We start from the raw sequence: 17,363 nt of genomic DNA, 5'->3' as shown, positions 1-17,363 counted from the left end.
AAAAAAAAAAAAAAAACAAAGAGGAGTCTGTTGGAAGGTTCCTTTGGAATACAAAATTAAAGTGTTATTTAATGAAAGCAATTATCTTCTCAAAGAAACAAATTCTGCAGTGTGACACCTACTTGTCCCCATAGGGATTCTTTGATATTCCGGTGGATAACTTGTATGCAGAGCCCGCCGTCCTGCAGTGGATTCGGGAGAACATCAGTGAGTGGAAAAACTGTATCATTGTTTCACCGGACGCAGGAGGAGCCAAAAGGTACCAAGCAGGCTGCTGGTGGGAATTTCTCAGTGTCGATCGCTTTTTTCTGTCTGCGTTTCTCAGTGTGTTAGATAAGAAAGTAGGTATATTATTATTATTATTATTATTATTATTATTATTAGCAATGCTAGGAATGGAAACCATGGCTTCACACATGCTAGGCAAGCACTCTTCTCCTGAGCCCCAGCCCCAGCCCTGAGAAGCATGTTTCAAATTACTTAGCATTTTATTCTGCAAACAAGCAAGTAAGTAGACCACAGGCTTCACCACCAGAGCAGAAACCCTTTGTCTTTGTCAATATTTCATTATTCATGAAAGTAAATACACACACCATCTGTATATATTTGTTTTTAGCAAAAAAAAAAATTAAAGTTATTTTCTGATTATAAAAGTAATGAACTTTTTTGATGTTGGTTTGGGTTTTTCTGTTTGTTTTGTTTTATTTGAGACAGGATTTTGCTATGTAGTTCAGGCTCGCCTTCAACTTATACATAGCCCAGACTGGCTTCAAACTCACAGAGATCTTTCTGCCTCAGCTTCCTGAGTGCTGGGATTCACAGGCATGCACTGCCACACTTGGCTAAAAGAAATAAACTTAATTTGAAAATAAGGCTTTTAACTGACAGCACAGTTGAGCTAGTTCTTCCTACTCCAAACACTTGGAAATGATCACCAAGAAGGAATGAAATTTTAAAAAAGAAATTTCTGTATATAGAACTCGGAGAAACAGAAATATCTGAAGCCAAGAAATAAAGTGCTAAAAGCTATGTTCCAGTGGCCTGGGACATGGGGTATTGGATCTAAGAAGAGACTGGTAGCTTTTAATACTTACACAAAAGCCTCCATAAAGTAGAGAGCTGAAAGCCAGATCTCTAGCTAGGAAGCCAGGCCTTTGAACAGAGGAAAAAGCAGTGACCTGTGAGAAATCAGAACCCAAGCATGGACCGTGGGCAGATGTACAGCGGAATATATACAGGGGTGGGGGTGGGGATCCATAGTATGAGAATTGGTGAACCCCAGCCCCAGAGCGACTTGTAGAGAGACGCTTCCACTACCTAGTCGCTCTTTGAGCTCTTTCTGCTTATGTGACCTAGTTTCTGATGATCTCAAGTCAGCAATTCAACAGGGCACAATCCCCCCAACTCCAGGGTGTGTTGATAGCAGGTCACCTTGGGGTGCTAGAGGAATTCCTAGACTGTCAAAAGAGCAAGTTTCAAAGACAGCTAAAAAGAGAAAAAAGATGGCAGGCAACCGCATGTGGTGGTGCAAGCCTGTAATTCCAGCACTCTGGGAGACTGAGGCAGGAAGACTGCAAGTTCGAATTTTGCCTGGGAAATATAGCAAATTGTCTCAAAGTAAAAACTAAATTAATTAATTAATTAATTAATTAATTTTGAAAAAGGGCTGGGGATGTAGCTCAGTGTGAAGGCCCTGAGTTCAATCTCCAGGATCACCCACACACAAAAAAAAATGAGACAGAGATACACACACATACACAGAGGGAGCGAGAGAAGTGGTATGCTGTTAAAAGGCCTGCAGGGATACGCACAGAATGGCCTGAGAAAGTCCTGTGTAGCAAGTCTAATCGGCTTTGCAGAGGACTCAAGGAGTTAGTGAGCCATTTGGGCACAGGGTGTTCAGAATCAAGGCTGAGAAGAATAAAAGAAAGCTGATCTGATACATAGTGTTCACTGCAACCTCAGGCTGCTGACTCAGGAACCTTGGCAGCTGCAGTCTGGGAAGAAAAAAAACCCATGGAATCTGCAAAGAAAAATGTGGCTTGGAGTTATATTGTCCAGCTAAGGGCCACAGCAAGGAAGAGAGTGGTAGGAGAGGCCTCTGCCCAGCAGCCCAGTGTGAAAACAGAGGCTGCTTAGTGTGTGCGAATAATGCCTAATGAGTCACAGGGACTCTGAAGGTTCAGGAGGGTTGTTAAACGCAGGGCGTGGGGGTGCAGCTCCCCGTACACTTGCCTAGCATGCAGGGAGCCCTGAGTTCCATCCCCAGCACTGCAAAACAAGCCTGCTCCTGGTTTGGAACCCTCATCCACCTGCAGACGAGTCGGGGTGTGCAGTCACACTTAAAAGTTTAGGAGTGGCCCAGAAAGTGGGCAGTCCTAACGCTCTGCAGTGCAGTGTAGGCCCTGTTTCTCAGAAGAGCCCTGTTCTTTCTGATCTCAGCTGCCCTCCAACGGCTGCTTAGTTTGCCAGCACAGAAGAGGAGGAAGAAATGAGCCATACAGCTGGTGACAGGCCTCTACCAGCTGCAGGATGTGGCTGTGGACAGGAAGGAGACACAAATATATAAGGGACGGCAGCAGTTAGCTTGCAAAGAGCCCCTATTCGGGCAGCAATGGGGTGGAAAGCAGCACCATGTGATAGGACCCTTTACGGCGTGGGATGGACACAGGAATGTCCTTGGCCAGCACATCAAGGTTAATTAATGCCGTGTTGTCGGCCGCTTAAGAATGTGTGCAACTTCGCAGACTCGTTTCTACTGGAAATGCTTGCGGTTGACATGGAAACTTACTTCAGTCACGTGGTGGAATCTGCATTCAAACAGAACAAATCTCTTGGCTTGAGTAGGCTAGGGGGTCCAGGAGCATATGATGTGCCTGGTTTGTAATAACAGCCCTACTGAGTTGCAATTCAAATACCTCCACTTCACCCGCTTAGTGTACAGTTCATTGATTTGCAGTATATTCACAGAGTTGTGTAGCCCTCACCACTAATCCAGAACATTCTCACTGCACCAAGGGGAGCCCCTGTTCCCATTAGCAGTCGCTCCCCATGCCCCGACCCCAATCCCTGGCTACCATGAATCTACCTTCTGTCACTGTGGGACTGTGTTTTGGGAACTTTTCACATTAATTGATCGTACAATAAGTGGTCTCTGTGTCTGGCATATTTCTTTTTTTTTAAACTAACAGATATAACTTTGGTAGCTAAAAAGCCCAAATAGATTCTGCAGACCCCTGTGGCCTTTTTCTTTCCTGTCCCAACCCTGCTTTTATACATATGGCAAAGAATGTCTTGCTTGCTCTTAGCAAAAATTGAAATAGTATGAAAAGTGACTCCCTTCTTTGCTTCTTTAAGCACCACTATTCTTTCCAGTGTCAGAACGATGCTAGTCAAACACTGACTCCCTTATGTTGTACATGCAAATGCTCATATGCTATGCACATTTCTTTCTTGCACTTTTTAAAAAACCTGTTTGCTGGATTTTAGTGATACTTCCATGGATGTGTAAAGGTGTGCCTGAATGCTTTTTACACTAAAACTCCCACAGATGCAGAGAGTGTAATTCTTGTGATCAGTCCCCTGCTGCGCACTGCAGTTCATAGGACAACATACCACCTTTGCCATTTTGCACAGATGTACAAGTGGGATGCGTTCCTAGAAGTGGAGTTGCCAATTCAGGGACACAAGCCATTTTAGTTTTGATGGACAGTGCCAAAAGCTAGACCCTCCAAAAGAGTAGACAGGTGACATTCCATCAAGTGTGGATGCCAGCGACTTTCATGCACTTGCTCACACTGTGGCTTCTCAGACAGTTTTGCTTGTTGGGTCAGGTAAGCGATCCGATGTCTCTTCCTGTGAACTTGGGTTGCTGTGGAGAAGGGCAAGTGCCCCTTCTGGTATTGTGACTTTCCACAAGTGGCCTGTCCCCACTTTTTACCTACAAGTCTATGAGCTGGAGGCCCTTCCTGAGACTGTCGAGAACCCTGCATCAGCGGGCGAGCACAGCCTTGTTTTTCCTGTGTTGTAGATACTCCCCAAGTTTCTCATTTCTTCCCCCTTTTTATTTTTTTTTGTTCTCTGAATATTTCTCAAACCTTTTTACGTAGTCCTATTTCTCTTTTCTTCACATATGACTGCAGGGTTTATGAAGCACCCATCCTTAAAATTTTTCTTAAATGCTTTGGTGTCTACTTAAGTTTCCCTTTTTCCTGTAATAGTCCAATTTTTTTTCCATCCTCAATTTATTTTTACATGAAGAGTGAAATTAAAACTTGACTCTTCCTCCCCTCCACTTGTTATCTGCTTGTTCCAAAACTATTAAATAATCTACCTTTTCCCTGTCATTTTGAAACAAAGTCTTATTATATCCTAACTCCCACTTTTAAAATATGAATAGCCTGGCCAAGGTAAACGGCCAGGTTTGAGGTGCTGAGCCCCACAGCAGGCCTACCAAGCCACCCCGCTCCCTCAGCTGGGAGAGGCCACATTTGGAGTGTGCAGGTCAGAATCTTTGCCACCTCCTTTCTTTTTTTCCCCAAAGCACTTGCTACATGGCACTGTCAAGCTTATATTCTGGAGTGGGCTCATCTCCAAATGACTGTCTCCTCCCAGCAGCATTTGAAGTAATGTGGGACCCATGCATTTGACATTATCTGTGGCTTCTTAGCATAATGCAAAACATCTTATTTCACCACAGAAAAAATTCTGTGTCTATCTGGCAGATTAGAGCTTGTTTTCTATATTTTCAATTATTTTTTACATGTACATGTTTGCAGTACGTGATGTTCACATTCACCTTATGGAGCACATACATGTATCTAACAAATCTTGCTTCTTTTCATTCCCCTCCCCTACTCGCCTCCCTCTCTCCATGTCTAGATCTTTCTTCCCCATTTTCGTTAGTATTGTTATTAGTATTTTTAGTTCATGTTTGTGACATATAATGATTACATCCATTGTGGGTACTTAGTACACGTACATGATGCTTCTTAAATCTTTTCATATCCCTTTCCCCTCCCTCTTCCCTGTCCCTCAGTCTCTCTACCCTTCCTGTTTGCAGAAGATATATCTCTCTGTTTCCTTCTATCTATCTTTTATTTTGCTCTTTATTTGTACTCTGGATTACAAGAATGAAAGAAACCATACTATATTTAAGTTTGTGTGTCTAATTTATCTCACTTAACATTATGTTTTCAAAGTGTATCCATTTCCTTACGAATGTCTCAAATTTATACCTTCTGTATAGTCAAGTAGTACTTCAATATGTATCGGTACCTTGTTTTCTTTATCCATTCTTCTGTTGATGGACATACAGGCAACTTCCAAGATTTAGGAATTGTGAATTGTGCTGTTATAAGCATGAGTATGCATGTATCAGTGTATTATGATGTCTTTAGCTCTTTAGGGAAGATACCTAGAAGGGGAATAGCTGGATCAAGTGGAATTTGTACTTTTAGTTTTTTTCAGAAACCGCCATGCTGACTTCATAATGGTTGTACTAGTTAACATGTTTAAAGACCTTTGAAGCTTGACTCTTGCAAGTAAAACTTAAGATTGCCACAGGAGGTCACTCTTAAGTAATCTTTGAAGGTTCACTGGGTTGCCAGCCAAGAAAAAGTAAAACCTAAGAACACCCACCACTGCTGAGATAGTGAATATCTACATAAAAGTGGTCTGGGGAGTGGGGAAAAGTAAATAATTCAGGATTAACTTTCTTTTCTGGTCAGGTAATCTTTGGACATGCTCTGTAAAAAAACTTGAAAAGTTAGGAGAAAATTTGATCTAGTTTGTATCTCTACCAGGAATATCAGGCTATCTCTCCAGGGACCCCTGCCACACGTACACATACACACAGAGGAGAGAGTGTAAATATGTGAAATACACATCCAGAGAAAATCTAAATCAGAGAGAGGTGTTATTGTTTAGATCTTTCTGCCTGGGGTTTCAGTGCGATCTGTTGATATGTTGTCATAACATCACTTCTTAAGAATATGTATTTTGTCTCTCTCCATTATATACATGAAAAAGACGAGTTACCTGCAGCCTTTCCCGGAAGTGATAATATCCTAGCAACACAGGGGGCTTTCTTCAGAGATTTTTTTCCTTTATCCTCTGCATGCGACATCTCCCCTGGGTACTTGATGTTGACTACAACCCCTCATCTAAATCAGATGTCCCATGTCCTCCATTCAGTGCATCTTTTTCCCACTCAACCTCAATGCCTTTCTAGCCATCTGTCACAGGAGAGTGGAGACCAGAATAGCCTGGTGGAGGGAGAAAGCAGGTCATGGTTGGGATCTGTGGGCTTGGAAGTTCAGGCCCAAAAGGTAGTGCTATCCAGTCCCACACTACGGGGGCCCTTCCTGTTTCCTGCCAAATGAGCAGGCAGACAAAAATTAACACATACGTACGTTTTGTGTAAGGTATCCAGGCATTTTTTTCTTGGGAAAACCTGTCTCAGTTCTGAAAAATGAGCTTCCCTTAATTGGAGTTTGAGTGGCTTAACTCTCATGAAATTAGCATGTACATAGTAGTGTATATTTGGAGGGGATTATAGGGCAACATTTTCATCTGGCCCCAAATCACATTTTTTTCTCTCAATTTTTAAATCCTTAAGTAAAGAAACTATTGACAGACTGCTTTAGAAATAAAGAGTATCTGCTCAGGCCACTGTCATTTTGGTTCCTGCCTGAAGGGAGGAGAAATAATAGTTTATCATGATAACACATCATTCTACTTCCAAGGACATTTGAAAATCTAAAATTGATGTAATGACTCATTCTTTTTGTTTTACTGGCAAGTTTGTTCCCTTTTCTCTTGCACAATTACTAACATTTGGGTTAAACCTCATCGTATTGCTTTAAAGGTGTTACCAAGTGTAGTATTTGTTTCTTTTCCACAGATTAGGCAATATTATTGTGGTTTTATATAATCAACATTTATTAAGAGTTTTCCACCTACTGCCCTTCTTCCCCACATAGCATTGTATCTACCATTTTTCTTTGGCTGAACTGCAGTCTTAAGTTGTATGTTAGAAATGGATTTTTCACTTGTGTGGTTGGGCTGAACATATCTTTATGTTGAAAAGGCAGTTTCACTGGGTATGGACTCCTAGCCTGACTTCCATGGTAGGAGTTAAGAATTTGGCTGTCAGTCTGATTTCTATTCCTTTCCAGGTGACCTGGCCACATCCCTTGCCTTTTTTAGTTTCTTGATTTCAGTAGTTTTATTGCAATTGCTTAGAGTTTTTTGTATCAGAAGATGGAGTCTTCTGTTAGTTTCAGAAAATTCTTAATTATCTCTTTGAGTTATTGTCTTTTCTTTTTTCTTTTTGTTTCTCTGTCTAGAACTGCAGCTACTCATGGTACCTTGTGACTCTGCTGTTCACATCGCTTAGCTTCTTTTTCAGGTTTTCCCTTTTTCTTTTGTGTCTTGGGCTACATTCTGAACAGTTTCATCTTCCATGTCAGTCATTCCCTCTAGGGATATTTTCCATCTATTGCCTGTTTTTTTTTTTTCCAGTAAAATTTAAATATAATCTCCATTTTTAAAAATACTTTAGAGTTCTTTCTCAAGGCTTGAGTGGGCATTCCTTATCATCCTCTTAGTCTTATCTAAGCTTCAGCTTTGTTTCTTTAAAACATAACACAATTGTTTTATGCTCCTTTTCATCTTAATTGCAGTCTCTCCTCTGCTGTGATCATTTGGTTAGCATTTTTTCTGATAGCTGTCAATTTTGGTACATTGTTTCCTTGGGTGTTCTGTGACTCTTCTGTGCATACTTCATTTTTCTCAGAATTTCCTCATTATAGTACTTTGCAGAAAATTTGCATTTGTTGTCACTGACTACCTTGGAGAAAAACTCCTGATAATCACTTTCAAGTCAACTTTCCACTTGATAGTTTCTGTGATACACATAATGAAAACATGGATAAGCAGCCCTCAAGAGAGTGAGATGTGATCGTGAACTCTCTGGAAAGAACTATCCCTCTCCACTCAGCGTCAAGTTAGGGAGGTAAGCATCCTTCCTGACCCGCTTAGGCAGCATGTTCCCTATTCATTCCTCGTCAATCTGAAGGCCAAAGCCCAGTGTTCCTGTGTTGCACAGGATTTCCTTATAGATCCTGGGTCTCAGCTGGGCCCTTGTGCTCACATCCCCTCTGTGCCTGCTGGTAAAACAGAGATTGCAGCCCTCAAGATTGCAAGGGCTCCTTACAACCTCTCTGACTAAGCCTCAGGTACTTGCCATCTTCTCAGAATAATCTGCCTCTTCGTTGTCTGCCTCTGATCTTTCTACTCCTATTCCAGATTGGGGTATTTTAAAGCTACTTCCCTTGCTACAGGGTCATCTAGCATTGCACCTGTTCCCATTGGGAAAGCTAACCAGGCAGCCTAGTCTTCCAGAGTGCAAAAATGCACAGCCAAAATGCCATCTGGATAGGGGAGGTGTCTATAGGGAATAAAGGTGTCAACCTTCAGCCTCATTTTCACATCTTTCTCATGAGATGGCAAACATCCTTGCTATTTCTAAGATAAAGAGCATTAAGGCTTGAAAGAGGTTGCTGCAAATTGAAGAGAGTAGCTTGAAGTTGTTAAAATACTAGTCAAATAAGTTGTATACAGAGATACACATGTTCCAGCAATTACACTCCCAAGTGTGTGCCCAAAAGACGTGTAGAAAAGGACGCAGGTACCTGTGTGCCAGTGTTGGCAGCTGCACGATTCACCAGCACCGAGAGGCAGAAAACACCTAAGAGGTCATCGGCAGGTGGGCGGAGAAACAACATGTGCACATCCACGCAATAGACTGCTACTGAAGCACAATACATGCCAAGGCATCCGTGCCATGGCATAGAGGAACCCTGTCAACGTTCCACCAAGGAAGAGTCAGGCAGGGGAAGCCATATGTAGTCCAACTCCACTTGCAGGACAAGTGCAAACCAGGGAAATCCATGGAGACAAAAAGATGAGTGCTTGTCATGGCCTGGGGAGAGACCACATGGGGGGTGACTATTCATTGACTGTGGGGTTTCCTTTTGGCATAATGAAGGGCTCTGAAATTAGGGAGAAGTGAAGTTGTGTATCATTATGAATGTACTCAACGCCATGGAGTTGTGTCCTTTAAAATAGTTAAAAAGATAAATTCTACATTATGTATATTTTCCCACAATTGTGAAAGCTATTGATGATGCTGAGAGTTCTCAGAAGTGGGGACTGGTTAGCCTAGAGTGTTTAGTCCTTTCATGCTTCCCTCTTAGCCCCAGAAATTAGGTCCTTTCAAAATAGCAGTCTGACTGGGTGTGGTGGCTCACACCTCTAATCTCAGCACTCTGGGAGGCTGAGGCAGGAGGACTGTGAGTTCAAACCCTGCCATGGACAACTTAACCACTTAGTGACATTCTATCTCCAAATAAAGAATTTAGTAAAGGACTGGGCATATAGCTCAGTGCTAAGGCCCTGGGTTCAATCCCCAGTGCCACAAAAAAAATAAACACGTACATTAAAAAGAAAGCAGGGGGGGCTGGGGATTTAGCTCAGCGGCAAAAGCACCTGCCTGGCAAGCTCAAGGTCGTGAGTTCGGTTCCCGGTACCGGAGAAAAAAAAACCAAAAAAAAAACATTAAAAAGAAAGCAAGAAAAGAAAAAAGAGAGAATTGCCCGATCCACCCTGGATCCGAGCCCACAGGGCACTCTTTTCCTAGTTGCCCTCCAAGGACAACACAAGGAAGAGGACCACTGCTTTGAAAACGATATCTGGAGTTTAATCCTCCATGCACTCTCTCCTAAACTGGGATATGTGCATATTGACCCTGCAAACGTTTTTCACATGAATTTCAAAATGACTATTATTTTGAAAACCAGGATAGGAAAATTTTAATGTTACAGTATGTCTCTGACATTGTTTTTGAAATAACTTCCATCGTTTGAATCTGGTCTTTCCTATAAAATCCAAAATGCCCTGGCCTCACCAACCCTGAGGCCCTTCTCTTTCCTGAGCCAGTGACTTTCAAGCAGTTGCCTCAGATGGACAGAGGAGCCAACCTCAGTTCCCACAGTCTCCGTAGGCCTCCAGTGCAGCAAAGCCCATTGCCACAGGCCTGCACAGTCACAGAAGAAGCACCAGGACTTTTGTTCCCAGTTTTCTCCCCAAACCGAGCAAACGGTGTTTCCTGTATAACCTGTTTTAAAGCTGTGCCTGTGATTTTACAGATGTGTCCACAAATACTAACAAACAGAATATCAGTTTCATCCAGTGGTCTGGGTCCCCTGGTGTTCGTTACCAGATGCCACAAAAGCAGTTTCTCCGAAGTACATTTCTCTTTCTCGATCGCTCACCCGTTCCCCAGATCATGCCTGGCTTAAAAAGCAACACTGACTTTTCCATTAAGTGTGGTCATTAAGCTGTGTTCCTCGAAGAAGGTATAAAACAGAATCTTTTCTTCTTTTGTTTTTGTTTTTTTTTTATTTTATGAGTACGTGTTCACAGTGCTTAATGATGACGAAGCCAACTCCCACCTGAGGAGTTGCCCCCTGTCCAGTACACAACATATCTTAACTTTCTTCATCCTCTTCCTCTCCCCTCCCTCCTGCCCCGCTCCATCTCTCGGTCCCCCACCTCTTTGGAAAAGGTCTATTGCCCTGTTTCCTATTATCTATCTTTTATTTTGTTCATAAATTATTTATACTTTGGGCTTCTCATATAAGAGAAACCATATACATTATGGTCTCAAAGTACATCCATTTTCCTACAAATGACTCAAGTTTATCTTTTAAAGAAGAGGCTTTTTTTACTGAATATTTTGTATGAATTTGTTAAGAGAATGAATCAAACAGAGTAATTAGCATAAAATAGGCCTTAAGAGCCTCTGGAGACAATGGGAAACATTCATGTTAGGTGCTCATAATTTTATGGACCGAATTAACATGTCCACTGCATCTTCATGTAGGGTCACATCCATCGCAGACAGGCTGAATGTGGAGTTCGCTTTGATTCACAAAGAGAGGAAGAAGGCAAATGAGGTGGACCGGATGGTGCTGGTGGGCGATGTGAAGGGCCGCGTGGCCATCCTCGTGGACGACATGGCCGACACGTGTGGTACCATCTGCCATGCTGCTGATAAGTACGTGGGATGGTCCAGGAGAGCATGAAAGCATCTCCTTAAACTAGAAAAAAAGATCAGTTTTTTTTAAAAAACTGAGTCTAGTTTTCCTAATTATTATCCATTGTTTGGCATTGTGCTATTAGAGCAAAAGAAATTCGAGGACCCTCTGTTTTTATTGCTCTTTTCCTGGTAGAAATGAAACCATGAGCCTTTTCATTTCCTATGTGGAACTTTCAGAATCTTTTAACAAGGGGGAAGAGAAGGTGCTTCCCTGGAAACTGTACACAGAAGAAAAGTATTTTTCAGGCTGTCACACACTCAGAATGTGGCCAGTTCAACCTGAGATGTGCAGAGGTGTCACCAATAATTTTTATACTTATTACACATCAAAATGACATTTTGCCTAGCTTGCTTTAAAGGAATGGTTCTCAAGTAGGGTAGTGTTGCTTCCTGGATGCCTTCTGACAATGTCTAGAGACACCTTTGGTTGTCACATCTAAGGGGAGAGAAATGTTGCTAGTGGGTAGAGGCCACCGTTGCTGCTAAATTTTCCTATAATGCACTGGACAGCCCCCATGACAAAAACAAATTATCCAGGCCCAAATGCTAATGTTGGTAATCCCCAGTTTAGTGGACTATTATGTTTTGCTAACATTCTTGGTCTTGGCTAATAAATGTATGGGAAATTCATCCCTTCCTCTGTAGAACTCACTTTTTGCCATTAACATTGATATTAGAAAAAGTGTTTCAAGAATGTTAGCATGCACTTAATTTTGTGTCCTCTATTTTATAGGCTGCTCTCAGCTGGAGCCACCAAAGTTTATGCTATCCTCACCCATGGGATCTTCTCTGGGCCAGCTATTTCCAGAATAAATAATGCTGCCTTTGAGGCTGTTGTTGTTACAAACACAATTCCGCAAGAAGACAAAATGAAGCACTGCACCAAGATTCAGGTACGAGCTATACCACAGGCAGAGCCAAACATCTAGGCATCTGCTTCGGATCCCTAGAAATAGTAACCAGCCTTCCAGCAGGATCTCAGCACCGGATCGCTGAGAAAGGCCAGGCCAGCAGAGATCACCATGCACTATTTAGACATAGCAAATGGAAAAAAGCACAAAAGAACAGCAGTATGAAACAGACTGTGTTCAAGTGAAACACAGAATTAGCGTGTAACCCAACAGTTACAACCCTAGGTCCTTACCCTCAAAGTTTGGAAATATGTTCAAACAGAAACTTGCCCATGAATGATCATAGCAGTGCTGTTCACAGTAGCCAAAGGACAGGAACATCCAGTGCCTTCAGTGGATGAGCAGATAACCAAGGGGTGGCCCCATCTCCACAACGGAATATTATGTAGACTAAGTGAAATAAGCCAGCCACAAAAGGAGGAATGGCGAATGTTTTACTTACATGAAGTACTTAGAATAGGAACATTTACAGAGACAGAAAATCTGATTACCAGGGGCTGGAGGAGGGAAGAATGGGGAGTTACCCTTTAATGAGTACAATTTTATTAGGGATGATGACAAAGTTTTGGAAATAGATGATGGCGATGTTTATGCAACATTAAAAGTAAAATTAGTGCCACTGAGTTATATGCTTAAAAATGGCTAAAATGGCAAAATATATATATATCTCAACATCGTTTTAGAAACAAGGGAGTGGCAGAAATCAGTGGGCTGTGTTAAGAGCTTCAGAGCTTTACTCCTTCTTAGCCCTCCTGCCTGGATCCCACAGGCTACCACGGAGCGGGTGGCAGTCACTTGACACTAGCTAGCATTAAACCAGTCAAAAGGAGTCGCATCTCCATTTGACCTCTGTTTCAGTGAACTTTGACAGTCGTTTCAGCAATCAAAGCCTTGGTTCCCACCGGCAGAGCATGAGGGTGGGTCACAGTGATCCACTTCTCCCAAATTTCTAATGCTTCAGAGAGAGAAAGATGGTTACTGTGATCCAAATGGTGGTCTCTTGTATCTTCATGCATGATTAACAGTACTTTAGTTTAGTAGACACTGGCCCAGGCCAAATGCAGAGCCATCTGTTTTTGTAAATAAAGTTTTATTGGTGCCCAGCTATGCCCAGCCATTTGTGTGCTGCCTGTATAGCTGCTTTCACGCTACAGCAGTGGAGTTGAGTGTTTGTAACAGAAACCTTCACAACTGCAAAGTCAAAAATAGTCTTAGTTAGTCCTTTATAGAAAAGGTATCAGCTGACATCAGAATTAGACCATCACAGTTGTGCTCTGAAATGACCCAGTCACTGCTTTTTCTAAAACACAGACGGAAAAACCTTCTACTAATGATTACGATTAATTTAAAAGCAACAAATATCCTAAGAAAAGGATGTCTCTGGTTAACAGTAGCCCTGAAAAGCCTTTGAGCAGCTGCACTGCAAATCTTCCTTCTGGGAGCCCATCTGGGTTCGTGCAGCAGGTTGTAATTTGAAAACAGACCCCTAAGCTACCTTCTCAGAGGAAGTGCGTGTGGAAGGTTAACAGTCGCATGTACTGTGTGCTTGCTAAGTCATTTCTAGGCTTTCTGGCTTTTGACTTTTTAAAGAAATATAACTTAACTGCTCCTTTTCTATTTTCTTGTTGGCGTTCAGGTGATTGACATCTCAATGATCTTGGCAGAGGCCATCCGGAGGACACACAATGGGGAATCTGTGTCTTACCTCTTTAGCCACGTCCCCCTGTAAAAGTGAATGGGAAGTTACAAGTGGTTTCCTCAGGCTGCCCACTTGTTTCTCTCTGCTTTTTTAGCGCTAGGACTCAGCAATGATAAGATAACGGCTGGCAAAAGCAACAGGTCTTTGTTCACTCTGACATTCATTGTTTCCTCTCTTAAACCTCAAGACTCTTTCTAGTCTATTGGGGGATGGTGGTGGTTATTTGGTTTTTAATGAAATGTCTTAAATGTTCTTACCATCCTGACTTTTTCTGATTGGTGATCTTTTCTTCATTCTTTTAGTACATCTCTGTGGTGACAACATTCTAATATCAAATCCCACTGCAGAAATTTATACTTTATATATTTCGAGGTTACAAAGGTAACTTCAGACTAAGCATTCTGTGTAAATATATAATCATAATGCCTGTGGACATTTGGGTAAAAACCCTGTAGAGCCCTAAGATTACTTTGAGTGAATCTTAGAAGAATTATGATATGTGGAATTTTGAATTTTTCTTTTTTCTTCTTTTTCTTAATGATAACTTGGTTTCTTTCTTTTTTTTTGGGGGGGGGTCTTTTTTGAGACAGGGTCTCACTATGCAGTTCAGGCTGGCCTTGAGCTCACTTTGTAGCCCAGGCTGGTCTCAAACTTGCAAGGATCCTCCTGCCTCAGCCTCCCTAGTGCTGGGATTACAGGTGTGCACCACCATGCCCAGCAGATAACTTGGTTTCAATTAAACTATCGTAGTCATTGTACTTCATCTGAACCAAATTTTATTTATCTTAAAATGGCCACTGATATGTCCATTTTGAGGGAGACATAACTGTCACGTACTTGAAATGCCCTATTCTGAAATTCTAAAATTATGTTCAGTAATTCTCTGACTTAGAAACCACTTTTGGATGTGGCCTGTAAGCTCACTTACATTGGCATTCTCCCCTGGCCATCCCAGAAGCGCCTCACACCCTGTCTGTCTTCTTGTTCTTTCCATCATATTTTTACCCATAGTTTTTACTTTCCATTGTTTACAATTACTTTACATTGTGGAGTTCCAGCAAAATAGACTCCCCTAAGTCCCCTCAAATGTACCACACTAATCATTATTTTGCTTTTCACAAAAAAGATGAATTTTTCTGAGTGCCACAAATGCATATTTAAGCATTACTTCACCAGATTTGATTTGGTGTTCTTTTATCTTTTGTAATCAAAAGTAGTAGGTCTCTGGCCACTGTTTATCTTAACTAAAGCTGTTACATGGCAAATGTGAGTAGCAGAGTCCTATGAAAAAGTAAACAGAAAGTTGCTTCGTTAATGGCTCAAGGTGATCCTGAAGTTGAAGTTCACTTTGAACTATATTCGTCATAAGATGGCCTTTTAGAACTTCTTCCTACTTGAAGTGCCTCGCTGCCCCTGGTAATGATGTAACAATGTTATTTCTTGGGATTTCTATGCTTGGATGAAATGAAGACATAGATGTAAATGCATATGTAGATGGTTTGACGCCCAAGTGTGAGCTTAGGTGCACTATGACTGAAGCCAGTTGATTTAAAGTTAATCATTTTCTCCAAGATATTTAAAGTTTATAGACCTAATTTTAAAATATAATCTGATTTTTAAAAATTGTTTTACTGTTCTCTGAATTAACTGATGGTTTCTATCATTATTAGGTCCTTTTTTGTATTTTAAAGTGCAGCTGAATGCATTTATGAACTAACTACTGTCCTCAGCTTTACACTGTGGAAATGTAGACTTTAACTACTTGATGCTTTCGGTTCAACAAAGATGATGAGGACCGCCAAGCAAATCTTAATCTTTCTTGTTCCTTGCTGTTCATGGTGTGGAAACTTAAGTGAGACTGCCAGATGTATCAGTCCGGTCCAGCTACACTGAATGGGGTTACACTTGGGATATATCTAGTGATAAAGGAGGAGCCAGAGAAACATGAATATACCAAAGTTGCTTAGCCTCCAACTTAAATTATTAGCCAACCTGTAGATGTTTATATGATGATAACTTTCCTTTGTTAGATACGATGTCTACTAGATTCAGCAGTACTATATATCATTTGCAGTGCTTGCACTGGTTTAGAATGTAGGATTTTAAGATCCTTCGATGCTGTACTAAAACATCTCAATAAAATCATGCTGACTACTTTCTTTTATCGTGTGCATTATTATTCTGGAGTAATAGATTTTGATGGAGTCTTGTGTTTGTGCAATACCTGAAAATGTGTCCTACTTTATAATTATAGCTCAGTTTACAACATTAAAGGAAAGCTCAGTTTACAACATTAAAGGAAAGCTGATTCATTGAATCAGCTTTTCTCCATTTTGAAGGTTTTACTTCATGAAGGACTTCCTAGCAATCTCCCTTCCCCAAGGCATAACAGCTAAACCATATAAGGCAACCAGGTTGATAATCCTGGATGTTTCCTTTAAAATTAAAAGATTGGGGCTGGGGATTTAGCTCAGTGGCAAAAGCGCCTGCCTGGCAAGCGCAAGGTCGTGAGTTCAGTTCCCGGTACCGGAGAAAAACTAAAAGATTACACGTTGAAGGACTGATGTTCAATATCCATTTACTTAAGCATAGACCAAAAGGTTGTTCATGTGCTTCCATTTCAGAAGCACCAAGAAAGGTTCCTGACCCCATAGAAGATCTACCTGTTCAGAGATGCATTTATCTACTGTAGTGGGGACCAGATAAATTTATAATTATGTTCTTCACATGACACTCAGCCTTAAAGTATGGGTGATGCTGTGAGTGGCAAACATAATGTCCTAAATTAATGTGAAATAAAAAGAATGGCAGCCAGGCCTATGTGAGGAAAAAGAACAGCATATAATGTACTAGAAAGGAAGAGGGTAGTGAAGGAGAGGTGTTTCACCTCCTGTCTCAAGTCCTACTTAATCCATCCACTGACTCTCAAGGGTAAGGCCCAGTGGAAGAGGGAAAGATTAAATAATGAGATTCAGAACAGTCAATCAGACTAGGGAGAACAGAAAGGTCTTGGTGAAGGCACCACTGTTCCAGGTGGTACTCTATGGCAGAACCTTCTAGAACATGGTGGCAGTGTTCCAGCATGGGCTGAAGCAGGACTACAGAAGGTGTTTGCTACATGCTGTGTCTGAGGAAGAATAGACAATTCAGATGGGAGGTGGGGCTCACACATGCTGCCCAGCCCTTTGTCTGAATGGCACACAGAAAGAAGCCAACACAATCTGTCCTTTTTACTACTGATGCACGGCCCTGTCTCCCAGAAATACATCTCTCCACATTTCTGCTACCCTTGCTTTCCAACATCACCTTCAGGGTGCTTTGCTGCATGTGGTTTTCAGCTCTGCTTTCTCTTGTGAAAGAACAGAAAGGTCGTGAACACAGATGCCACTATCACAGGCCACTTACGTTCAGCCACACAGGTTTCTTTGCTTGCTGCTGATCATATGAGAGGAGGCCACGTACTTTGGAAAAAAAACAAAAGATTTATTCAAAGCTGGCTCCAAGATAGACAGAGGGGCCCATTTGCCTCAAATCAGCACCTCAACATGGACAAATGCAGGGTCTTTTATAGAAAGGAACAGTGGTAGTT

At 41.7% G+C, this 17,363-nt stretch overlaps 1 protein-coding gene across 1 annotated transcript in view; it reads left to right on the top strand.

The window, feature by feature from the left end:
- Prps2 (phosphoribosyl pyrophosphate synthetase 2) overlaps window positions 1–14,354 on the top strand; it is a 31,433-nt gene extending 17,079 nt beyond the window's left edge. Inside the window, exons 4-7 of the mRNA XM_005411376.2 lie at window positions 135–259; window positions 10,949–11,122; window positions 11,898–12,057; window positions 13,712–14,354. Coding sequence (XP_005411433.1) covers window positions 135–259; window positions 10,949–11,122; window positions 11,898–12,057; window positions 13,712–13,804 — 552 coding nt within the window. The 3' untranslated portion in view covers window positions 13,805–14,354. The remainder of the gene's footprint in view (window positions 1–134; window positions 260–10,948; window positions 11,123–11,897; window positions 12,058–13,711) is intronic.
- The last annotated feature ends 3,009 nt before the right edge of the window (window positions 14,355–17,363 follow it).

This window comes from Chinchilla lanigera, unplaced genomic scaffold, assembly GCF_000276665.1.
Source record: "Chinchilla lanigera isolate Chin_1 unplaced genomic scaffold, ChiLan1.0 scaffold00143, whole genome shotgun sequence".
Lineage (NCBI taxonomy): Eukaryota > Metazoa > Chordata > Mammalia > Rodentia > Chinchillidae > Chinchilla > Chinchilla lanigera.
This window is presented reverse-complemented; position numbering and strand designations above follow the sequence as displayed.